Source organism: Chrysemys picta, chromosome 12 (assembly GCF_011386835.1).
Source record: "Chrysemys picta bellii isolate R12L10 chromosome 12, ASM1138683v2, whole genome shotgun sequence".
In the NCBI taxonomy this organism is placed as follows: Eukaryota; Metazoa; Chordata; order Testudines; family Emydidae; genus Chrysemys; species Chrysemys picta.
The window spans coordinates 17,360,782-17,386,397 of NC_088802.1; the positions used below are offsets into that span (position 1 = coordinate 17,360,782).

General features: G+C 52.0%; 2 protein-coding genes across 4 annotated transcripts in view; both read left to right on the top strand.

The window, feature by feature from the left end:
- The window catches only part of LOC101953695 (zinc finger and SCAN domain-containing protein 2-like), a 222,750-nt gene that overhangs the window by 131,719 nt on the left and 65,415 nt on the right, over positions 1-25,616 (top strand). The window lies entirely within an intron of this gene.
- LOC101931558 (zinc finger protein RFP-like) lies at positions 8,502-24,123 on the top strand. The gene is given in 8 exon segments (XM_065565000.1): positions 8,502-8,979; positions 11,121-11,216; positions 13,809-14,039; positions 14,736-14,758; positions 16,649-16,764; positions 18,517-18,576; positions 22,146-22,626; positions 22,628-24,123. Coding segments are annotated over 8 exon segments (1,488 nt in total). The 5' UTR covers positions 8,502-8,562; the 3' UTR covers positions 22,692-24,123.

Consider the following 25,616-nt stretch of genomic DNA (forward strand, 5'->3'; position numbering starts at 1 on the left):
CCCCACATAAAATGCTCTAAGTGCATTAAGAACAGGAGTACTTGTGGCACCTTAGAGACTAACAAATTTATTAGAGCATAAGCTTTCGTGGGCTACAGCCCACTTCTTCGGAGGCTGTAGCCCATGAAAGCTTATGCTCTAATAAATTTGTTAGTCTCTAAGGTGCCACAAGTACTCCTGTTCTTTTTGCGGATACAGACTAACACGGCTGCTACTCTGAAATAAGTGCATTAAGTCGGCAGACCGCGTCCACAGTACCGAGGCTAGCGTCAACTTCCAGAGCGTTGCACTGTGGGTAGCTATCCCACAGTTCCCGCAGTCTCCGCCACCCATTGGAATTCTGGGTTGAGATCCCAATGCCTGATGTTGCAAAAACAGTGTCGCGGGGGGTTCTGGGTACATGTTGTCAGACCCCTCCCCCTCCGTCAGAGCAACAGCAGACAATCGATTCGCGCCTTTTTACCTGGGTTACCTGTGCAGACAACATACCACGGCAAGCGTGGAGCCCACTCAGCTCAGCTCTGCTCACCGTCACCATATGTCATCTGGGTGCCGGCAGACGTGGTACTGCGTTGCTACACAGCAGCAGCTAATTGCCTTTTAGCAGTAGACGGTGTATTACAACTGGTATCCATCGTCGTCGTACTCCTCAGTGAGTTTGGTCAGAGGCACCTGGGCAGACATGTTTTGTTTCCTGGAGACTCAGTCCTGCCGGCAGTCCTATGATGGCTAGCAGTTGTAATGCAGCATTTTCTGCCAAGCACCCAGAAGATGCCGATGCCTATCAGTCATGTAGTACCGTCTGCTGCCAGCTTAAGATGTAAAAAATAGATGGACCAGATTTGTTCTGTATTCATTTGCTTCCCCCTCCCTCCGTGAAATCAACGGCCTGCTAAGCCCAGGGTTTTGAGTTCAATCTTTGGGGGGGAGCCATTCTGTGTGACAGTTGTTTGAGTTTCTCCCTGATGCACAGCCACATTTGTTGATTTTAATTCCCTGTACCTGTAAGCCATGTTGTCACTCGCCCCTCCCTCCCTCCGTCAGACAATAGTTTCGCGCCTTTTTTCAGACCAGACGCCAGATCACTGTGGCAATTATGAGCACTATGAACACAATGCGCATTGTCCTGGAGTATATGCAGAGCCAGAACATGCCAAAGCAAAATCAGGCAAGGAGGCGACGGCAGTGATTGCAGCGCGGCGACGAGAGTGATGAGGAAATTGACATGGTACAGGCCCCAGCAATGTGCAAATCATGGTGTTACTGGGGCAGGTTCATGCCGTGGAACGCCGATTCTGGGCAGCTGAGTCTGCAGAGCAGAACAGCTGGGCAGTTAATCTCTTGGGAATGCAGGGGATGGCAGGTAAGCTCTCATCTCTAGGCACTTTGCATATAACTTGTAGTCTCTCAGTGAATTTAACGTTTGATTCCATGTGGAAGCAGAGGTTGGTAAGGGAAGGACACCAGAACTTTGAAGCTAGCGTGTTAATGAATCGAGCTTTACGACGGTGCCCAGCCTTGGAATCGGTAGCAATTAAGGATCTAAAAACTGGTGAACTGGCTCCTGTCTGTGTTGATGCAAATTACCTGACTGACTGGGGGAGGAAAGACTTGCTAATAGCTGTTAGCACAGAGAGCCCACCCCACCAGCCAGTGAATTCTGTTAAGCAAGAGCAATCAGGGTTTGAGCCTTCAGGACTAGGGTGACCAGATAACAGGGATGAAATATTGGGACGGGAGGGGGAGGGGGAGGGTGGGCGAAGTGAAAAAAAAATGGCGGCGGAGCAAAAAAAGCAGTTTCGCAGGGGCCGGGGGCATTAGCAGGCCCCAGCCACGCTGCCGGATCGCACACAGCACCCTGGCCACGCGCACTGCCTTCCCCACGCAGCCTCCCGCCCCCTGGCCCGCCCCGGGCACATGCGGCGCGTCCCGCCGCTGGCAGGGAGCCCCACGCCTCTCCCGCTTTGCTGCGCTCCAGCGGCTCCTTCCCGGTGGGGCGAGCCACTGGAGCGCAGCTGAGTGGGAGAGGCGTGGAGCTCCCCAGCAGCGGCAGGGAAGTTTATCGGTTCAGGGGACCTCAGCCGGCTCCTCGCCCCTGTCCACCAGCAGCCCCGCCTGGGACAAGTCTCGCCGCCGCAGCCCCTCTCCGCCACGTGTATCCGGCGGGCGGCCCACGCCCCCAGGCCGTGCCGCCCACCCGGTCCCTGCCCGCTCCGAGCTGCCCCCAGACCCACCGCGCTGCCCCGTGGGCTGCAGGGCTGGAGCAGCCTCCGCGCTGCACTGCAGCGCTCCCAGCCCCGGCCGGCCATGGCCCGTGTGCCCAGGCTGCTGCACAGGGGCGTCTCCTCCCCAGTCCTGGCTCGGGATCCAATGGGACAGTGAGGGGGCGGGGATGGGGGTGGGGATTTGGGGAGGGCTCCAATGGGGGAAGGAAGGGGCGAAGTCGGGGCGGGGGGGCGAGAGCCCCTCCGGGCTCCGCCTGTGTGCCGGAGCGGAGGGCAAAATTGTTTGTTTGTCCAGTGTCAAACATCGGTCGGGATGCGGGACAAACAAGCAAATATCGGGACAGTCCCAATAAAATCGGGACGTCTGGTCACCCTATTCAGGACAAGGAGGAGAAAGAGAACTTACTTTTGCAAAGAGAAGCCACAGGGGAACCCTAAAATGCCACAACCCCAATGGTATTGGGCCAAAGGTGTGGAATAATAAACATAATTGTAAAAACTTGCAATGAATTTGTTTCAAAGTAGCAGCCGTGTTAGTCTGTATCCGCAAAAAGAACAGGAGTACTTGTGGCACCTTAGAGACTAACAAATTTATTAGAGCATAAGCTTTCGTGGACTACAGCCCACTTCTTCGGATGCATACAGAGTGCATCTGTATGCATCCGAAGTGGGCTGTAGTCCACGAAAGCTTATGCTCTAATAAATTTGTTAGTCTCTAAGATGCCACAAGTACTCCTGTTCTTTTTAACGAATTTGTTGTTATTGCTAATGGTAATTTTTGTAACTACTGTGTTGCTATTACCAAGAACTGTAAAAATGTACAATGTGCCTAATCTTCTGAAAACACCCTTAAACATGTTAAAAGGATCACATGAGAACACACCTTGTGTTAAAAGGCCTTGTTATACTGATTTTGCACAGTTAATGCCTGTAAACAGTCTTGGAACTTTTCACAGGGGAAAAGACATTCCAGACCTGATGTGCGCTATGAAAGGGGAAACTGAGGCACACTAGCATATTGCTTTCACGGCTAAATGCCAAGAGTCCTATACTATGGACAACATTAATATCTACACTGTCTTAATATTAATTGGATTTCAAACATTTACCAGAGCTTGTATGGATCAAGTAGCTCTGTTCTTTAGCTCTTGGCAAGATCACATGAGACATACAGGAACCATGCTGCAAGAGCAGATCCAATCCATTATTGTTCTAATCAAGTTTTACTGTGAGTTTGGAGAGAGATTCAATCATGTTATTAAACATGACTTTGATGAACCATTTCTGTTATACACTGATACGGCTTCTAGCCCAATTCTAGCTGTAGTGAGACAGACCCAAGGATGGGGAGCTCTTGGGATGCGGTCAGTGATGTTTGTGTCATCCCTTCCTGCATCAATTTTGCGTTGGGGGTGTGAGGTTATTGACATGAACTGGGACCGTATAGATCATTGTTGCAACCAAGGTCCTGTTGACGTCACCAGGCATTACCATCACCCTAGGAAGGTGGAAAATCACAAGTGTCAATGAAGCCTTCCTGCACTAGGCCTGAACCAAACTCCTTCCATGTTTAAACTCTAATCAACCTCAAAAGCCAGGTGCAAGTGGAATGTGTAAGCAGCCTGCTATCAGTGGTAACCCCCTTACCAGTACCAAGCGGTAATAATGAGGCCTGCATACCACTGGCTGAAAGAAAGATAGTAAATCAAAGGAAAGGGACAAGATAGTAATTCAAGGAGACTTACTAACGAGCTGAATTTATAGCTGCCAACCTAATCTAACTGCTTAAATGTAATGCTATTTGCCTAGTAATTGTTACCAGGGATGGGAGGGGTAGAGAGAGAGGGGAATGGGTGGGGGGGGAGAAGGGGAGAGGTAGTGGGGGGGGGGGGGGATGAGGCTTGACTGCAAAATGTATAAAAGAAGAAAAGCTGTTTCTGTTAATGTGCTTGATTTGAGACGTGCCAGTCTCCTTGCACCGTTTTGAGATCTCAAATAAACTTTGCTTGCTTCTCCACCTGGTGTGTTCATTGACGCGAAGCACACCAGGCAACGAACCCACTGTTGCTGTCCTCGAGCACACCTGTGCTGGCAACAGTCCTGTGGTGGCACCAAATCTTGTATAAAGGGGGTAAAATAAGGTGTCTATGAGGAGGTTATGGCTTGCTGGTTATGATTATGCTATCTGGATGCATGTATCATTTTGTATTTCAAGTTGTAAATATTGGCCCTAGACTGTCTGTATTTCAAACTTGTGCTCTGCTTCTGGGTCACACCCCGGACAATTTGGTGTCAGCTCTGCCTAGCCAGCTTGATGGCCCATTAAGGACCATCAGCTACATAACTGACCCATTGAGAGAAGGCAGATACACCTTGTGACTCAGCAAGGCAGGGACAGGCCTATGGACAGAACTCTGAGGTTTTTTCTTGCCATGTGCCCGAATGCTTGTCTTTGAAACAAAAAAAGAAAGGCCACATGACAAGAGACTATGAAAGTCTGCTGCAGCTCCTCCATCTTGTCTTCAATCCTGCTTCCTTACTTCTGGAGGGACTCTGCTACAAACGGAAGCTCTGAACAAAGGACTGAATGACCCATCCAAGCTGGGGATGGTCCAGAGACTTGATTTGAACCTGCAGTTTATTCCATCACTGCTACAAGCCTGAACCAAGAACTTTGCCATTACTGTATGGAATTGATTCCATTTAACCAATTCTAGCTCTCATCTAGATCTCTTTCCTTTTATGAATAAACCTTTAGAGTTTAGATTCTAAACTCGTGATTGGCAACAGCGTGATTTGTGGGTAGGCTCTGATTTATATATCGACCTGGGTCTGGGGCTTGGTCCTTTGGGATCAAGAGCATAGGTGCCAACTCCGTGGGTGCTCCGGGGCTGGAGCACCCACGGGGAAAAATTGGTGGGTGCTCTGCACCCACCGGCAGCCAAGCTCCCCACCCCACCCCCCACCCCAGCTCACCTCCACCTCCTCCCTTGAGCGCACCATTCCCACTTCTCCCCCTAGCTCCCAGCGCTTGCCACCGCAAAACAGCTGTTTCCTGCAGCAAGCGCTGGGAGGGAGGGGGCGGAGGGGGAATGCAGCGTGCTCGGGAAAGAGGTGGCGCTGGGGTGGGGATTTGGAGAAGGAGTCCAATGGGGCAGGGAGGGGGTGGAGTTGGGGCGGGGACTTTGGGGAAGGGGTTGGAATGGGGACGGGGCAGGGGTGGAGTCGGGGCAGGTCGAGCACCGGGAAAACTTGGTCCTATGATTGAGAGAACCTTTTTTCTTTTACTGGGGCATTGATTTTCATAACCATTCGTCTCCATAACGAGTGGCACTGGTGGTGATACTGGGAAACTGGAGTGTCTAAGGGAATTGCTTGTGTGGCTTGTGATTAGCCAGTGGGGGTAAAACCGCAGTCGTGTCTGTTTGGCTGGTTTGGTTAGTAAAGGAACTCCAGCTTTGGGCTGTAACAGAGAGACAAGAACAGGCATTGTGGGACACCTCCCGAAGGCTAATTGCAGTGCTATAATCGATCAGGGTGTCTACACTGGCACCAGGGTGTCTACACAGGCTTTACGCCTCTTGTCAGTGTAAGGGGACTGTTGCCCCCTTACTAACGTTCAGTGGGGGTGTTTTGGTTGGTTAGCTCCCAGCACTAAAAGAATGGGGAGAGGCCAATGCTCCAGGTCAGCCTCAGCTAATGAGCCTGATTGACAGGGCAGGCAGCTAATCAGGGAGTCAGGAGGCCAGGGGGGTCCCATCCTCCGTGTGAGCTGGAATTGCCTGGGTCAGGCAGACCGAGTGGGGCCGAGCTAAGGAGAGAGCAGGGGCCCGAGCTGAGCTGGGGAGCAGAGCTGGGCAGGATCCAGAGGGGCCAGAAAAGCAGCCCAGGAAGCAGGCCACAGCTGGGAGCAGAGCTGCAGCCACAGAGCCAGGTGTGGTGAGCAAGTGGGGCCAGCCAAGGGGGGACCTTGGGCCAACGGCCCAGTGCAGAAAGACACCCCCAGCCAAGGGTCCTTGCAGGCCAGACTGGGAGGGGGATCTTAACCTGATGGGGGGCTGACGCTGGGAAGAAGGGTCCCACCACCCAAAGCCCGGAGGTGTGTGGCCACCACCATTGCAAGTGTCTAACCCACAGCATCCCTGCCAGGGCCTGAGAAGGAGCCTGGGACCTACAAGGAACAGACTGTGAAGTGCCCTGATGTCCAGAGACACTGGTTGTGATGTTCCCTGCCACAGAGCAGGGTGATGTGTTTTCCTTTAACCTTTCCCATTTCTCCTTATTCTTGTTTTAAAATTAATTGTTAATTAAACAACTTGTATTTGCTTTAAATTGTATGAAATGATCAGTGGGTCAGGGAGGTGCACAGTGCAGAGAGAGTACCCCGGAGTGGGGACACCCTAGCCCCTGTCCTAGGTGATAACAGCAAAGCTGGGGGTCGAGCCCCCCAGGAATCCTGGGCCCAGCCTTGTTGGGGTTACGAGGACTCTGCCAGACAGGAGAGTGGAAGGGGAGCCCTCAAGGGCAGGGAGGCCTCTGGGTAAAGGAAGTGGGAGCGAGGACTCAAATCCTTTCACTAGCCCACTTCACCGGGGTAGTACAGAAGCCAGGAAAGTTCCCCACAATAGCGGGACCATTCCCCCGCTTACATCAGGGTGGTTTTTTTACAGCGCTACAACTGCACCGTTTCTGCACACAAAGCGGCTTGGCAGTGTGTACAACTCAGGACTTTCACCGCAGAAAGCTGCTTTGCTGCGCAGAAACTTGCCAGTGTAGACAGAGCCTCAGTGCTCACTTTAACAAGGCCAGTTTCTTGCTCTAATGGCTCTCACGCCCCCTGCCCCCCCGGCATGTTTCCTTCAGCCAACCTCTGGTTTTTGATTATGTGGTGTGGGCAATACTGCCTTGGCCGTGATCAGTTTGTGTTTTCAGGCCTGGCTTCTCCAGCAAAGGCTCTAAGGACCTAAATATAAAAATGAACATTCTAATTTATCTCTTTAGTTCATCCCCGATTCAGGGGGGCTGGGCTCATTTGCTGCTTGGGCCCACAGCCCAGCTCAGAGCGCATTCCCACACCTTGCCCTCTCTGCCTATTTCCCTTTCTGTTAACCATGCAAAATTAGGGGGCTTTCCATGGGTAGCGGATAGAGATTTAAGGTCTGAATTCTCAATGGCACCGTCTTGCCAATCCCAAACTTTTAAAAATCATGAGTCAGGACCTTCAAAATGATGTGATTGCCTTTTATGAGACATAAAAATAATAATAAATGTTGGGTTCTTTCTATTTGCATTCGGGTTTCTCAGACCTTTAGGCTACACTCAGATCACATTTTTAAGTTTTTCTCTGCAACCAATAGAGCTAGAAACTTCCTTTGTTTAGGAAACAAAAGCCAAGAGTCTCACCTCATCACATGCTTCCAGGAGCTGGGGATTTAACAAACACACCAAATATCATAAGACTCATTATAAAATCATGAGTGTTGGTGACACTGCGGCCCCTTTACACTGAGCCAGAGCTGCCTTGGCGTACTTTAGAATCAGGCCTTTGAAACATTGATTCCAGCTAAACCAAGTTTTTGGCCTGTGAATTGAATATGACTAGATTTGGAAGGATTCGATTATATCAATAGGTGTCTGTAATCGTTGATTTAATTTTGCACACACAAACTGATGAAAAAATATTTCCATTGATAATAACATACATTTACAAATAGGCACAGTAAGAAAAATGCGGCATGAGAACTTCTTAGAGTTTGATTTAAAGAGGTTTACTTAGCATATTTTGAAATGTGATGCTGATAATTTGTGTTTTAATGGTTACAAAGTTTTAACTTTTTGAATCTCATTGGCTACTGTCATTAAATAATTATTGCGTGACCAAAATATTGCCCATAAATTCCCACAAATGGGAACATTTAAATTGATAAAAACTGTGCAATTGTGAAAGTTGAAATAGATACAATTTATTTTAAAGTATTTTTTTATATTTATCTGTCAAAATGCTATATTCAATAAAATGAATTCTGCCCAAGCCTAAACATCACTCCTTAGACACACAGTTCTGCAAGCTCGTCAGGACAGGGGGATGGATGCTGATGTCCATCTGAAGCCCCAGTGACCCTCCCCACCAGCACAGGGGGCTGCTTGCAGGACCAGAGCCCTAGTGGGGTACATTTTTCATGAAAGCCTCCAGGGCGGTAATGTTACCAGTTGGGAGTTGACTCTTCCCAATTCAGCAAACAGAGTGAGTCAGTTCCAGGAAGGGAAACACCCCCTTGCTGCTGCAGGCGGGCCTGGTGAAATTGACATTTACCCTGTTACACTGCCCAGAGGAGCCATGGCTGCAGAGAACCCTGTGGAAAGTCTCCAGGAGGAAGCTACATGTCCTATCTGTCTGGAGTATTTCACAGAACCTGTCACTCTGGAGTGTGGGCACAATTTCTGCCGAGCCTGCATCGCCCAGTGCTGGGAGGGATCCACTACAGCTGTCTCCTGCCCTCAGTGCAGAGAAACTGTGCAGCAGAGAAACCTCAGGCCAAACAGGCAGCTGGCAAATGTGGTAGAAATAGTCAAACGGCTGAGTTTACGGGCAGCAAAAGGAGCAGGAGGGGATGGGGTGTGTGACAGACACCAGGAGGCTCTGAAACTGTTCTGCGAAGAGGATCAAACCCCGATCTGTGTGGTGTGTGACAGATCCCGGGCTCACGGCGCTCACACGGTGGTTCCCATAGAGGAGGCTGCCCAGGAGTACAAGGTAGGGAATTGCTGTCAAGTTTAATGAGTAATAATTTGGATTTCAATTACAGGCTAATTCCACTGAAAGTTACCTGGCACAGGTGTGGTGCACCATTCAGCTGTGTAAAGCCTTCATTGTATGGATGATATTATAATAAGTAAATGATCTGCTAGCGTGGCAAAAAATGAAGTCTTTAAAGATACCTGATGTGGGAAACTTTTCTCTAAGATTCTCAATCCTTTTCAAAATTATCTTCCACTGTTAATTGATCAGTAAGGTTTAAATCACAAGAACCGCAGGCCAAAGTGTGTTACCTTCAGCCTGGAAAAAGAGAAGTTACAAGCTGTTGTTACAGATTTGTTTAATAGAATTTATTATTATTATCTTTATTTGCATCCCAGTAGCCCTAATAGACCACAAATGAGATCTGAGCCCTGCACAAAACACAGGGAGGGACAAGCCCTGCCCTGAGCAGTTTACAGTCTAAACAAGCAAAACAAACAAAGGGTGATAAGGGAAACTGAGGCACAAAGACAGGCAGTGAGTTGCCCACGGTCACCCAGCATGTCATTGGCTGAGCTTGGCATAGAACCTAGCTCTCCCATCCCAGTCCAGGGCCTGAACCACTAGGCCATGCTGCCACCTCAGTATCAGCCCCCCTTGAAGAAGTTTGTCCATTAAGAGGGAAAGACTCCTCAATAAAGGTCCCAGGCCCAGCAGGGAGATGAGGTTTCTCACTGGGATGCTGAATTCCTGTGTTGCTCCATTAGGGGTTAAACTCCAATGCCGGCCTGCACTGGAGGAGATCACTGGGCTAAACACTGGGTGGACCCCAAACACCTTGAGTCCACCCACAAAAGGGCTCCAGACAGCGCAGGGCTGGGCCAAATACCAGGGGGATTAGCCTGGATTGTAGCAAATAACTTCTGGACAGTGCTGACCTGTGTCAATCTGAACTGCACTAGTGTGTACGTGGGCAAGGACCATCCAAAGTGATTCCATTAGCCCCACCTGCAGCCTTTGGAAATCTCCCAGAATCCACTGCTTCTGGGATCCTTACCAGGGAATGGGACAGTGAGATACCTACCCAGAGCACATTGTCATGAAAGGTTTAGGACAGCACTAGGGCAATCCCCAAATGTTCTTTATACAAATCTGCATTTTTAATAGGGTGGCCACAGATACATCCCCAGAATACGGGACATCCCCACACCTGCCTGCATGGGCCCACCCTGCCTTTGTCATTCTGCACGGAGGTGCCCCCCCACCCCCTGCTGGGCACTGGGGAGTCTGTGTGGGGCACTGGGAAGTTGGGGGGGGCTGTGCAGGGGGCACTGGGGTGCCTAAATGTTAAAAGTGGTGGTACCCAGGGGTTAGGAGCTCCAAGCCGCTGTGGCGGTGGGGGTCCTCGGCAGCTTCCAGACGCCACAGACAGCAGGGAACCCTGGAGCTCCGAGTCCCTGCAGGCAGGGGAAGGGAGCTCAGACCCGAGGCCCATGCAACTGCCCAGCCACCAGAGGCAGTGTGGGGACCCTGCCGGGGACACACAAGCTGTAAATCCAGCTCTGTTTCCTCCTCTCTCTCATTTTCACCAGACAAAGCCATGTCCAGTACTGAGTCCCTACCGGACAGGGATAGTGCTCCACAAAACTGGGACTGCGTAGCTTCAAACCAGACGAATGGCCTCCCGACGTCTCATGGGGTTTGACCTGGTGCTTGGATCAGCTCTGTCCAACCAGTGCAGTCCCCAGGGCTTCAGGGCTGAAATCCCAGTCCATATTTAAACCCTGATGGCTTCTGGGATTTGTATCACTTTGTTCATTAAGCCTTCTCGATCACTGGTTTATTGATTCATCCCCAAGTGACTCCAGAGTCCTGTTATGCGCTGTACCACTAATCAATTCACAAATACCAATAAAGCTTGGTTACAAATGAGATCTCTCTCCAATTAAAAAAAAAAAATTGGACCTGAATTGCTAACAAGTCTGAATATGACACACTCCCAGTCTCCATTAATAAGGTTTCATCTCCTTGGTGGTCCTGATGTCACAAAGTGATTAGAACCAACCAGTCTGGGGGTTTGGATGGAAAAAACACCCATCTCCACACCCTTCTCAACCCTCCAAATAAAACCTCCCAAATCATTTCTGTTTCTTCAGGAAAAAATCCAGGCCCATTTGAAGACTCTGAGGGAAGAAAGAGAAAAGCTGCTGGGATTTAAAGTGACTGGAGAGGGGAAAAGCCAGGAGTATCTGGTAGGTGTTGTAGGAGCAGCAGTAATTTGTATGCTCTGTATAACCTGTATGCTCAAAAGGTCTGTTACACTTTCCCTGCCCCCCCTTGTCTCCTCTCCCTCTTTGAATGCCTGTGAAGTGGCTTTCCCCCTCCCCCACCCTCCTGGAATGCTTGTGGGATGAATGGGCTGCTTGAACAGCTGGAAGATCAGAAGAGCTCCCACCTAGACAAGGCGTCTGGCACTCTGATTAGGCAGCACTCACACACCCAATGCATGGACACTGCATTGGACACTGTCCAAGGTAGAGTTTGACCAACCAGACACGGCCAAGTCATCTCTAGTCACAGGCCATGAGGAGCAGGTCCTCACAAGCTTGTACTTCCCGTGAAGGCCCTTTGCCCAGAATGCCTGGCCAGTGGTTCACCGCGTTGCATTCCATCCTGCCTTGGAAAGATTTACCTTCATCGCACCATCCATCGCTGCACTGTGGGACACTTATCTTAAAGGATCCTTACTGACATCTCCAGTGCCGTGCCTGTCCTGGGAGCGTGAGTATGTGAGTGTGAGAGTAACCACCCCCCCTCTTTTTTTTTGAGCTTAGCTATCAGTATAATAAACGTGCTGCTTTCTGCCAAAGTCTGGTGGGTCATTAGTTCTCCCTAAGCTTACTAGCTGGCCCAATTTTGGGTAACATTACTGGTGGAGAATGCGGGCAACTTAGTGGAGGATTTGACCCAAGAGTAGTAGTGTTACATTTTCTTGTATTGTTAATTTGACACTTTCCTCTATGCACCCTGGTTCTACTTCCCCAAGCCCTGAAGGGTATTTCATGGGCCCCCATAACCTGTAAAACCTTGGCCCGTAATTGTAGGGCCCTGTCTTTCAGCTCTTGGATTTGTCCCCCCCCACCCCCACCCCTGAGATCTCTTAAAAACAACTGTTAGTAATAGGTGATTCTGCAACATTTTAGCAACTAAATGTTAGTTTAAGTCCAAATCAGTTTAACCTTGCATAACGATTGTGGTACTCCTACGGATCTTATTTGTTGTGTGTACTTAAGGAGGTCCTGACCTCAGTAACTTTTATTGTTTGATGGCTATTGCAGCATCAAACTTGGACCACATTTTGTTTTCAATGTACCTAATTATAATAATGGTGATGGTTTTATTGTATTCCTAATTATTATAATTGTTTGCATTTGTGTTTGTTATATCTCATGTTTAGTCAATTGTAATGGTTTTAGTTATATTCACCTGGTTATAATTGTTTTGTTTGTTTGCAACTAATGACTGTGCCCTACAATGTCAACTACTGTAATAATCATAGATCAAGGGGCAGAGTGTTGTAGGAGCAGCAATGATCTGTATGCTCTGTATAACCTGTATGCTCAAAAGGTCTGTTACCCCCCCCCCCCATTTTGTCTCTTCTCTCTCTTTGAATACCTGTGAAGTGGCTTTCCCCCTCCCCCACCCTCCTGGAATGTTTGTGGGGTGAATGGGCTGCTTGAACAGCTGGAAGATCAAAAGAGCTCCCAAGTAGACAAGGCGTCCGGCACTCTGATTAGGCAGCGCTCACACACCCAATGCATGGACACTGGCTGAGATGGAGTGTGACCAACCAGATCTAGTCACAGGCCATGAGGAGCAGGTCCTTAAAAGGGGAAGGGGCCATGTGCTCAGCAGTGCACTCACAAGCTTGTACCTCCCCTGAAGGCCCTTTGCCCAGAACGTCTGGCCAGTGGTTCGCAGCGTTGCATTCCATCGTGCCTCAGGAAGACTTACCTTCATCACACCATCCATTGCTGCGCTGTGGGACACTTACCTTAAAGGATCCTGACGTCTCCAGTGCCGGGCCTGTCCTGGGAGCGTGAGTATGCGAGTGTGAGTGTGACCCTCCCCTTCTTTTAAGATTAGCTTAGCTATCAGTATAATAAATGTGCTGCTTTCTGCCAAAGTCTGGTGGGTCATTAGTCCTCCCTAAGCTTACCAGCTGTCCCAATTTCGGGTAACAGTAGGTGCCTGTTGTTATTAACCAGCAGGAACTGGCAGTGGGAGGTCTGTTTGTAGGCAGATTCCTCTGTGGCCTTGGTGAATGTGGGCTTGTGTGTGTTTCTTCATCATCATGGATTCCTGGGTTAGATTCATGTGTAGACAAGCCCTAAGCTTCCATTGCAGTTGATTAGTTAATGTCTAGCCCTTCTGGCTTTCACAGAAATCCCCCCAAGTGAACTGACTGTCACCCATGAAGTGCTGTCCACTGTGTCTGGTCATTGCTCGCATTGTTAACAGGTTTGTTTCTTTTAGCTCCTCTGGTGTCTCTGTCAGTGTAGTGCTGAGTCCTGCCACCTGCTGCTCTGGGTCTGAGTTCCCAGAGACCATGAATAAATATAATATGCTGACCATGACAGACATGGAAACCTCCCTTTCAAAGACACAGGGGCCAAAGGGGAAGGTGTGAGAGAATCCCCTCCCTAGTACCCATAGGGTAGAGTCAAATCTCAGAAATCTTAGCATTTTCAATGAAGTTCTCCCTCCTGCACACTCAGCGCTCCATGAAAGGACCCTGGGCTCCATCCATGTCCCTGACCAGCCCTTTCCCTATTTTCATACAGAAACAGACACAAACCGAGAGACAAAAGATTGTGTCTGAATTTCAGCAACTGCGGTGGTTCCTGGGGGAACAAGAGCAACTCCTGCTGTCCCAGCTGGAGAAGCTGGATGAGGAGATTGAGAGGATACAGAATGAAAATGTCAGTAAACTCTCCGAGCAGATTTCCCATCTCAGTGAGCTGATCGGTGAGATGGAGGGGAAGTGTCAGAAACCAGCAAGTGAATTCCTGCAGGTGAGACTGAGTGAGAAACAGAGACACCGACTCCGTGGGTACCCCAGGGCTTGAGCACCCATGTAAACAATTAGCAGGTGCTTAGCACCCACTGGCAGCCAGCTCTCCCCCCTCTCCCCATAGTGCTTCCTGCATGCCGGCAGCCCCGCCGATCAACTCCTCCCCCTCCCTCCCAGCGCCTCCTGTCTGCCACAATCAGCTGTTCTGCAGTGTGCAGGAGACACTGGGAGAGAGAGGGAGGATTGGGAATGGGGTGTGCTCAGGGGAGGGAGCAGAAAGAGGTGGGGAAGAGGCAGGGTGGGGGCAGAAAGAGGAGGGGCAGGGGTGTGGCATTGGGGGAAGGGGTGGAGTGGGGGCAGGGTCTGTGGTTGAGCACCCTCAGGGACCATTAGAAGCCGGCGCCTCTGGTTAGAAACATCCCAGATCCCCACACAGGGAAGGGAGGGCTCCTGAATCATAAGCACTGGGGCCAGCAGTCAGAGATCTCAGTGTAACTCGGCGTGTGCATTCCTGTTCTTTGAAACGTTACAGACACATTGATATTAGAGATGGAAAAGCCCCATTAGCTCAGGGAATCCATGGCCTGGGGTCAGGGCAGGGCCTCTCTTCCCCATATTTGCAGAATCCCTTCCCTGGGATCCCCTGTGTGTACGTGTCAGATGGGACTGAAATTCCCCCTCTCTCTCCCTCCTCTAGAATATCAGAAGCACCTTAAGCAGGTACGTGGCTCTTTCACTCCCCCTCAAACTTCACAATGCTGGTAAAGAGCTTGGTGGTGATGTTAGTTTGACTTTCAATACCTTGGGGGAGCAATCTGTAATCCCAGATTCCTCATTTACATATAATTGTGATATTGCGTATAAAGCATGCCATGTGAGGTATCACGGGAACGGTTATGATCTGCTGAAACCCATCGTTCCATCTAAATGTGTATATCATTAATACATACGAAGTTATGAGAATGTGTTGTATGCTTGTCACTAAAACATGCTGTGGGTTTGGGAGGCGCCCAGATACTAGCTCTCCAGATAGAATGACAAAGGAGGTAACCAACACCTGGGTGTGTACTGAACAGACAACACCAGCCATTGTCCAGCAAGGGAGCTACAATGCAGTGACTCACCTGCATAAGGCCACACCAGGGGAATTGCTCAACCTTGCCTGGGGACTCAGCAATGCCCACCAGAGACATGCCTGGACTTGTGTTCTCCAAGCACATGGGCTAAGGGTATAAAACAGAACACAGGGGGGCCATGCTTGGCCTTTCTTCTGCCCCCACCTATGCTGCAAGTAACCAAGACACGGAGAAGACTTAAGACTCCAATAGAGGAGACTGGCCCAGATTTTAAGGCTGAAATCTGTGTACTATGAATTGCAATATCCAGTGGGGTAAGAAAAATTGCTTAATCTAGATATTACCCAGTCTAATAGTGTTGAGAGTTTAGACTGCGTGCTTATATTTTCTTTTCTTTTAGTAACTAACTCTGACTCTTTGTCTATCACTTATAGTCTTTTAAAATTTATCTTTCGAAGTCCAGAAACTTCTTTTACTGGTTGTCTTTACCAGTGAGTTTGCCTGAAATGTGTGGTAAATCTGCTCAGGTTTTGCAAAGGCTGGTGTATATCCACTTTCCATTGATGAAGTGGTGAACCAATTAATAAATTAGACGGTATATTCCTGAGGTAAAGTACTGGGAGCTGGGGTGAGGGTGTGGGATTTGGCTGGTGCCTTCCTCTGTGTGATTCATGAGTGGCACTAGGATCATTCATGCAATCTAGCTGGGTGTGGAGCTCCGCATGCTGTTGTGCTGAGTGATAACAACGCCTGGAGGGGTTTGCTGCTTGTCACTAGCAAGGCATTGTGAGAGACAGCCCATGCTGGAGAGAGTTAAGGGGGTGCAGCGGTCCCACAGTCCCAGGCTGCACCCCGGGGAACCTGTCACAGACCGCATCTCCCCAGGGCTCTACATCAAAATGTGTGGTGAAGGTCACATTCTGGATACAAATCTATCTGGCAAACTTCATCCTGAGGTTCTCACCCTTGTAAAGAAGACTCTGGAATTATCCATTCAGTGGGAAGGACTGACCTAAAGTATTTCCTAGAGATATCACCTCCCTGGGGGACTGGCTGCCTCAGGATTGTGGGGATGGAATATGGACCTGTCACTGCTGGGGCCCTGGTCACCATTCAGCCCACGGCAGCAGTGGTCAAGAGTCTTCCCCACCTGAGGACTGTTTGGAGCCCTGTGTGGAATGAGCTGGGGAGGGGGGAGTTGGTGTCTCAGTCTAGTTCCTTGTGGACAGATTTCTAAAGCACTTAACTTGGGAACCTCCTGTCCCTCAGATCATGGAGGACATGGAATGAATTGGCCATGGAGACTCAATTCGCCTTTTATCCCCAGAGCAGGTCTCTCCAGGCCAGAGCTGAAGAAGCTTAATGGGTCCTTGGAGAGGAATATTGCATGGCCATGGGCTCTGTTGCACCTGCTCTGAGACTGGGAGAAGTAGAGGAATTCTAACTCCAGGCCCATTAGAGCGATGACTCACCAGCAAGAACTTATAATAAGTCACTAAATGAAATATAATCACGTGAAATTGTTTCTCTCCAGGTGGGAGAAGGGGAAGTTCCAGCAGCCAGAGGAGATTTCTCCTGAACTGGAAGAGCGAGTCAGTGGTTTCTCCCAGAAAACTACTGCGCTATTGGAGGCTCTGAGGAAGTTCAAAGGTACCTAGAAGGGATCTAGGAGGGGAAATTGGGATAAGTGCCTGAGACTGTCAGAGGCGAATGGTGCTGGTCAATTGGTCCATAATTTAGATTATGCTTCTATTTAACTGTTGGATGAGAATGCCACGACTTGGGGTGCAAATCACTCAAGCTGATTAATTCAAACCTTTATTTGTTCCAAAAGCAAATCTTGCCATTACAATTACTATTAAAGTAAGAAATAACTGACATAGTGAAAGAAATACTGCCCAATTACCTTCTTCAGGGGCATAGGCAGGTCATGATGCATTTCACCTATGATGCTCTAACTACCCCTTACAATGCCTTACATATTATACACATCCAGATTATATGTATATTAGTTCTTTTCCAAAGCCAAGTCAGGCAGTATAAACGCGCAATCTCTGTTTGTCCAAACTTACGCATAAGAAATGACCCTTGCACCAATTCTCAAAACTTAACATAATGTGGAAAGCAGACACTTTGAGCAGATGTAGCAGAGGCCCAGGCATCAGGATGTCTCCCATTAATTCATGACTTACCAAAGGTCACAGCATTAAAGCTCACGATCAGCAAAATGGCCAAATTTGGGGCACCTGAGTTTCTCTCTCCCAACTAGAGAACTGCAGGGCAGGTGATCCAGAGCTGTGCAGCCTCCACATCTGCAGGTGGAGTCAGGGGGAGCTGCAGGTGCCCAGCCCCTCTGAGAACCAGGTCCCAGGTGCTTAAAGGTCAGCACCCAAAATCTAGAACCTAATTTAAAGACCACTTCTTAAAGCTGGACCCAGCCCATCACTGGGCTCTGGTCCTGTATGGCAGCTAGTCTAGGCCAAAGGGAAGGAGAAAGCCCCTCCCCCCACGGTGAGGGATCCCTCCAGCACAGGAGCCTCTTGTACCTCCTCCCCAGCAGCTGCAGGCACAAGGTGTGTTCCTGAGGGGGCTGGGAATGGGATTGGGGTTGTGGTGGACGAGGGACAGAGGGCCGTGTATAGCTGGGCCTGTGACACTCTGCACACTGGGCAAGACACACGGGGGCCATTGTCATCGGGATGTAACTCTGGCTGGCTTCAGAACTTCCTCAGCCTGTGCCAAGGTCTGCACCGGCCCCTGCAGCCACTGAACAGCAGAGTCACAAATGGCCCCTCCCCTCTCTCCTTTCGCCAGTACCGGGGTGAATCTGGCCCATGGAGCCAACCTTCCCCCTCCCTCAATTCCCACATGGATAAAATGATTTTATTATTATTCCCATTTCTGCCTATGGAGGACAAAGCCCCGTCGTGCTGCTCTCTATAGAGACGCTGAGTAAACAGACCCAACAGCTCACAAATAGAGCCAGGATTTTGCACACTCTCAATATCCTGTTAGTGTCAAAGGGACCAAAGTGGGTAAAGTTACTTTTATGCCAAAGTCTTTGCAGGATCTGGGTCTAGGTTATGACAAAAGGCAGTAAGTGAATGAGAGAAACCAACGGGAGTGTGAAGGGTGGGAGGGGATGATGAGGAAAAAGTAGATCGCATTTACAGATTGCCCGTCCTGGGATGGTTGTGAGGCTGCAAGGATGTTGGTTCCATTGCTGGGAGATGCCTAAATGAGAGAGGAAATAAAAGGTTTCAGACCTTTTTATATTAAATACCTGCGTGTGTCTCTGTCTGTTTCTCTGTCATGATGAAAACACAGGTCTAGGAGTTCAGAGTGGTGATGCTGTTAATATGAAAGCCTGAAATCTCACCTCTCTTATCCTTTCCCCTCCAGACACTCTGCCGTTTGCACTGGAGACAAAAACAGGGGAACTCCTAGGAGCACACAGACAGGGTGAGTTTGCAGGTGGAGATTGTCTTTAAATTATGAGAAAATTCCAGTGAAAACATCTTCATGAGATTGTAGCTAAAGTTACCAACCAAACCAACAGCAACCATGACACACAGCCCTACAAATAACACATTAAACAGTGAGGAGATCCAGGGGCGCTGAAACAGGGGGGACCAGAGGGCCAGGCCATACCACTTTTAAAAGTGGGATGGTCAGGCCCCCCCCAATTTTTAACATGGGCATAGTTTGGGGTCAGGCAGTGGAGGATTTAGAGTTAGTGGGGCCCTGTGTGCAGCTTCATTTTGGCCCCCATCCCTCGGGACCCAGCCAAGAAAAAGAACATTCTCTCTTATCTCTCCCCCTCCCTGTTTTTCATTCTTTTTTCCTTCATCCTCCTCCTATATTATAAGTAATAGGAAGTAAATGAAAATAAAGGGAGGTACCTTGATTGGGGCAGGGGGTTGGGGTGCAGGAGCGGCTGTGGGGGTTGGGCTCTGGGAGGGAGTTTGAGTGTGGGCTCTGGGCTGAGGCAGGGGGTTGGGATGCGGGAGAGGGTCAGGGGGGCAGCGCTTATCTTGGGCGACGCGGCACACTCCCCTGGCAGCGGCTCCTTGGCAGGGGGGCAGGGGGTCTCTGTGCGCCACTGCCAGCAGGCGCCACCCCTGCAGCTCCCATTAGCCGCAGTTCCCAGCCAATGGGAGCTGCGGAGTTGGCGCTTGGGGCAGGGGCAATGCACGGATACACCTCCCTCCCCCGGGGTCCGCAGGGATATGCTGGACACTTCTGGAAGCAGTGCAGCGTGGAAGGAGGGAGGCAGAGCAGGCAGGGAGCCGCCTTAGCCCTGCTGCACTGCTGATGGCACATCTCTGCACGCCCCTTAGGGGGAGGAGGGCAGGGGATCAGGCAGCGCGTGTAGGGGCCTTCCCCCTCCCCACACTCCCCGTGCCAGGGGTACGCAGAGACGTGCCAGGAGGCGGCCACTTCCGGGAGCGGCATGGGGCCACTGGCCAAGGAGCCGCTGCCAGGGGAGTGTGCCGCGTCGCCCAAGATAAGCGCTGCCCCCCAACCCCCTCCCACATCTCAACCCCCTGCCTCAGCCCCAAGCGCCAACTCCGCAGCTCCCATTGGCTGGGAACTGCGGCCAATGGGAGCTGCAGGGGTGGCACCTGCTTGCCTGAGCCCTGCTGAGCTGCTGCATTTTGGGGGCCCCTCTGTCATTGGGGGCCCCGTGCCACCGCCTGGTGTGTTTAATGGTAAATCCACTCCGGGGGGCAGGAGACCATGTTGCCCCCCCAAACTGCAAGCCTTGGACAGGCCTGGAGCCAGGGCCATCCCTAGCCAGTCTAGGGTTCTACGCAGCCCCCAGGCCTCCGCGGGGGGGGGCTGACTTGGGGGGCAGGGGGGAACCGCCCCCCAGCACTCACTGGTGGGGTGGCTCGAGCCGGGTTGCTGCACTTCCTACCCCTGGTGAGTGCAGGCCCGACCCTGCTACCGTCCTCAGGAGAGGGGGGGCGGGACTGGGGTGGAGCAGGGGCTTTGGAGAAGGGGTGGAATGGGGGTGGGGCAGAGGTGGGAAGAGGCAGGGTGTGGGCGGAGCAGGGGTGGGAAGGGCAGGACTGGGGCAGAGCAGGGATGGGGGCTTTGGGGAAGGGGTGGAGTGGGGGTGGGGCTTTTAAATTTAACAAAAGCTCCATCAGCTCCCTGCCCTGCCCCCGGCCCCAGTTCACCTGGCTCCGGCTCCGCCTCTGCCTCCTCCCCTGAAGGCTCCCCCTCCCGGCTTCCCGCGAATCAGCTGTTCGCGCAGGAAGCCTGATAGGGCTGAGAAGGAAGCAGCAGGTTCCTGCAGGTGAGCTGGGGCGGGGGGGAGAGGGGCGCAAGGAGGGACTCCTGCCGACTGGGCAGCGCAGCTCCAGGCCAGACCCCGGCCCCGACTCCAAGCCAGCCAGCGGCCCCCAACTTCGGGCCGGTCTGCAGCTCCGGGCCGGCCCCTGGCCCCGACTCTGAGCCAGCCAGCGGCCAGTGGCTCTGGCCCGGCCCCTGACTTCGGCCCGGCGCCCGCGGCTCCCGGCCCCAACTCTTGACAGCGCGGCCCCCATCTCCAGGCAGCGCAGTGAGGGGGTGTTGGATAGAGGACGAGGGGTGGATTAGGGTTGGGACTCAGGGCGGTCAGAGGGCAGGGAACAGGGGAATTGAATGGGGGCAATGGTCCTGGGGGGGCAGTCAGGAAGGAGCAGGGGTGTTGGATGGGGCGGTGGGGGGCAGTCAGGGGCAGGGGTTCCAGGGGCAATCGGAACAGATTGAAGGGGTGGTTGGATGGGCCAGGGGTCCTGGGGGTCCATCAGGAATTAGAGGAGGGGTTGGATGGGGCGGCAAGGGGCAGTTAGGGGACAGGGAAGGGGGTGGATGGGGCAGCGGTCCCAGGGGGTGGGGTGTCAAGGAATGTGAGGGGTTGGATGGGGCAGGAGTCCCAGGGGGAGCAGGGGGGCATGACCCCCTCATGGGGTGAGGAGGAGGGAACCGGTTGTTAATATTTTGGCAGCTCATCACTGCCTGGACATCCACCTGCCCTGGGTGGCACACTCCAGGGAGCGGGGACATGGACCAGGGACTGCTTTCAGGCCCCCTGGACCTTGGCCCAGGGCAGGTTGAAGGTCAGGGGCTCTCCACAGCAGCCAAGGCTCCCAGTCTCGTCGGGGGGGGGGGACCTCGGTGGGAAGAGGAGGTGTAGGATGGGGCCATTGAGGGCGTGGGGCCACGGGCTTCGGGACCTCGTGCCCCGCCACCCCAATTCTACCAAGGTTCAGGAACTCCTGGGTAGATCCCAAGCTGATGTCACACACAAAATCCTGACACCAAGGTTAGTGTTGAGTTCATGCCCACGCTGATGAACAGAAACTCTCTGCCCTGAGGGCTGACACATCTCTTAAGTTTGCTTTACCCCGGTGCAGGGGGTCTCCCCCATTGCTCTTCTCCAACATCCTGCCTTTCCGGTGGGCAGGGCTGGGCTCTCCCATTGGAGCTGCTCACTGCTTCCTGGATTGGGGAGATGTTCTCCCTCTGATGCTGCCAGCTCCTCCCTTCTCTCTGGGCTGGGGATGGGGCTACCCCACCCAATGCCACTTCCTACTCTCTGGTGTTAAGCAGCTCTTCCCCAATGCTGCATCTTCCTCTCTGTTCCCTGATCTGGGAGTGGAGGCTGCATTAGGGGAGGGAGCTTCCCTCTGGGGTTTAAAGCTGGTGCGTATTTTTTCTGCTCCCTTCTCATTAAAAGCTTCTGACACCTTCCTGTCTGTGTCTGTGCTGCTGGGAATGGAGCAGCCCCGCCCCAGAAGGGTGAGCTGGGAGATGAAGTCTCTGCAATAAATGAGAAACTAGTGAAGTGGGTCCCATTACAAAGACAGAGGAACTGCAGTGACATCTCTGCTCAGTCTCAGGTGCCCGGGACAGAGGCAGCTCCCTGGGATCCAGGCCTGTCCCAGCCAGAACAGGGCTGCTGGGGAGTGTGAGAAATGGTCCCAGCCTCCCCCAGGGCTGAGCTCTGCCCCTAACGCTCTGATTCTTTCTCTCCCCAGCAAATGTGACTCTGGATCCAGACACAGCTCAACCCCAGCTCGTCCTGTCTCAGGATCGGAAAAGTGTGAGATGGGGACACACACGGCAGGATCTGCCCAACAACCCTGAGAGATTTGACCCTGAGCCCTGTGTGCTGGGCTGTGAGGGATTCACCTCAGGGAGACATTGCTGGGAGGTGGAGGTGGGGGATGGAGGATACTGGGCTGTGGGGGTGGCCAGAGAGTCTGTGAGGAGGAAGGGAGGGATCAGCCATAACCCTGAGGGGGGGATCTGGGCTGTGGAACGGGACTGGAGTCAGTTCCGGGCTCTCACCTCCCCTGTGACCCCCCTGCCCCTGAGCCGGGTCCCCAGCAGGATCCGGGTTTGTCTGGACTGTGACCAGGGGCAGGTGACATTTATCGATGCTGATGATGAGGCCCCAATCTTCACTTTCCCGCCGGGCTTCATTCCTGGGGAGAGAATCCGACCCTGGCACTGGGTGTGGAGATCCCAGCTCAGACTGTGGCCCTGAGACCCGGGGGAGAATATTCCACTGGGGACCCTGAGATCAGCCTCTAGCCTCACACACCCTAGTCTCTGTGATCATTGCCTATGGATTTTCTATCATGCTGTCTCCATGACCCTGGAGGTTGCTTCTGGTCTCAACTCTGCACCGTCTGGACTGTCAAACCATAGAGAGCATTGAGTGAGCGAGATAGAGAAGCCAAATCTCATCACTGCCCCAGGCATTGTGCAGCCTGTTTGCCACTGTCCTCTATGAGCCAGGAGGACTCTGGGGATCCTGGGTCAGACAGTGCCACTGAGACATGGGGTGGAACAGCCCACTGGGAATGAAAGAATGGGCTTCTCTAGCCACAGTCATCCTAGCCCCTATGGCCTGGAGGACTCCTGTCTACTCAACCCTCTGGTCTCTTAGCTCTATGGCCCCTGGAAGCTCCTCCCCCCCCTCTGTGCAGAAACAGAGGACCCCTGGAGCTGCAGGAGGAGCAGAGGGGCCCTGAGGGACAGATGTGGGGGCTGCGGGGTCAAAACTGAAGGAGGGGCTGGGGGCAGAAGTGATGTGGGGTAGAATTAACAGCCGAGCTGGGGACAGGCAGATGTGGGGGTGGCAGGGACGCAGAATTAATTGGGGTTTTGGGGAGAAGCTGGAGGCTCTGCACCAGCAGGGATCCTAGCAGAGGGAGAGCCAGGGACTGAGGAATGTGATTCATCCCAATATCCAGTAGAAATGAATGGCTAGCATAGACACGTCCTACATTGCCAGACAGGCAGTAGTTAGGGCAACAAAGAATTCTTCCCTTGGCCTATCTGCGTCTACATTAGGGTTAGATTGACCTAACTACATCACACAGGGTGTGACATTTTTCACAGCTCTGAGCAATGTAGCTAGGCTGACCTAAGGTTTAGGGGTGGACCAGGCCTCAGGATGAACAAGGGTATGTCTACACTACAGTGGCTAGAGTGGCACAGCTACAATGCTCCAGCTATGTCCCTGAAGTGCCGTAGTGTAGATGCTTCCTACATTGATAGAAGTGGTTTTTCCATCACTCTAGTTAATCCCCCTTTCTGAGAGGCTTTAGCCAGGTCACCAGAGGAATTCCATTGTCAGCACTGGGGGTTAGGTCGATCTAGCTGTGGCACTCAGATCACACAGTGTTTCCCAGCCCTGAGTGACCAGATTGATCTAAGTGTTAAGTGTAGAGCAGGCCTAAGAGGGGTTTCTCTGGAGCTGGCTGAAAACACAGGGGCTGAGGGATTGGCTGGCAGCTTGGTGTGTGTGAGGCAGAAAGCCAAGAGAAGCAGTCGTGAGTGTGATCCCGGGAGGAAACGGAGAGACAGAGCTGGCTTCAGGCACAGGGTTCCTCGGAATGCAGACGTGGAGTTCTGAGTAAGGAAACTGCCGGCTGCTGTTTGTTTGTACCGGGCACAGGAATGTGTGGACATTGTTTGTAAATAATAAAGATTGCACCAAAGAAATACCTGACTCCTATCATCAATTTATCCTTCCAATGGAAGAACCTAGCAAGGCCCCAAACACTGGCTAACTGCTGAGGTCAAAGGAGCAATGGTACAACCCGAGTCAGAATCTAGACCTGTGGAGGCAAATGCGTTGGTGGGAAACATTTGCGGGAGCTCCAGCAGCAAAGAGCCTGTGCAGAGGAGTAGATTGCTGCTCACTGGACTTCAGCATGTCCAGCTTTGTGGGCCGAGCAGTCCCCATTGTCCTGTCTCTCCGGCCTGACACTTCTCTGCCCAGAGTCAGACAACTGACAGCTGGGGGCCCCAAATGTGAGCCTGGAGCCTGGCTGACGTCTCAGGATATCTCGTATTTCCCCCCAGCAGAACCAGTCCACACAGTGATTATGGGCTCAGTATTGGGCCAAGGAGAAAAAATGACTGGAAGATACTGAAGCAGCTGGAATGGGGTGGGGGATGGGTGTGGGGAGTGGGTAGGAGTGTTACTTTCCCTTCTGTGCATGGAGTTTTACAAATATTATTAAACATAAAATCTTCTTTCCAGCTCTTAGCACTGGAGCGGGAGGGCTCCAGCAGTTAGCCCAGCTGTCAGCTGGGGCAAGGGGGGTAAGCAGCTGTCAGCCCTGCACCAATGTGAACGATTGCTCTGGGGTCCTCATCCACCATAAGTGCCGACTCCGTGGGTGCTCCAGGGTTGGAGCACCCAAGTGGAAAAATTGGTGGGTGCTCTGCACTCTCCGGCAGCTCCCTGCCCCACCCCCAGCTCACCTCTGCTCCGCCTCCGCTTCCTCCCCCGAGCACGCCACGTCCCCGCTTCTCCCCCTAGCTCACAGTGCTTGTGCCATGAAACAGCTGTTTCGCGACAGCAAGCGCTGGGAGGGAGGGGGGAGGAGAGGGAACACAGCGTGCTCCAGGAAGAGGCGGGGCCGGGGTGGGGATTTGGGAAAGGAGTCCAATAGGGACAGGGAGGGGGTGGAGTTGGGGCAGGGTCTTTGGGGGGAAGGGGTTGGAATGGGGGTGGGGCAGGGGTGGAGTCGGATTGGGGCTGAGGGGTCGAGCACCCACCAGCGCCGGGAAAAGTTGGCGCCTGTGTCATCCACCACTCTCCAGCTGTGAGCTGTGTGTGTGCGGCAGGCAGGGAAGGAGGCAGTGTGCGGCAGGCAGGGAAGAAGGCAGTGTGCGGCAGGCAGGGAAGAAGGCAGTGTGCCCAGCTCCCGGTACAAGAAAACAAACATGACACACAAATCGGCAGCTTACAGGTACTGAGGTCCCTGCCCCAAAGAGGTTGCAGTCTATAAAGATGAGTAGAGACAAATTCCCCCTCCCCTCCAAATAAGCATTTGTGCGTGTACTTTATTTTCAAACATAGTTTGAGAACCTTCTGAATTTTCTGCTGTTCTAAGATTGCATTTACCCAAAATAAATAATAGCCCTTTGACAGAGGCAGACCTTTTAAAAAAAATCTGATTTCTACCCAGGACCATGGTTGAACT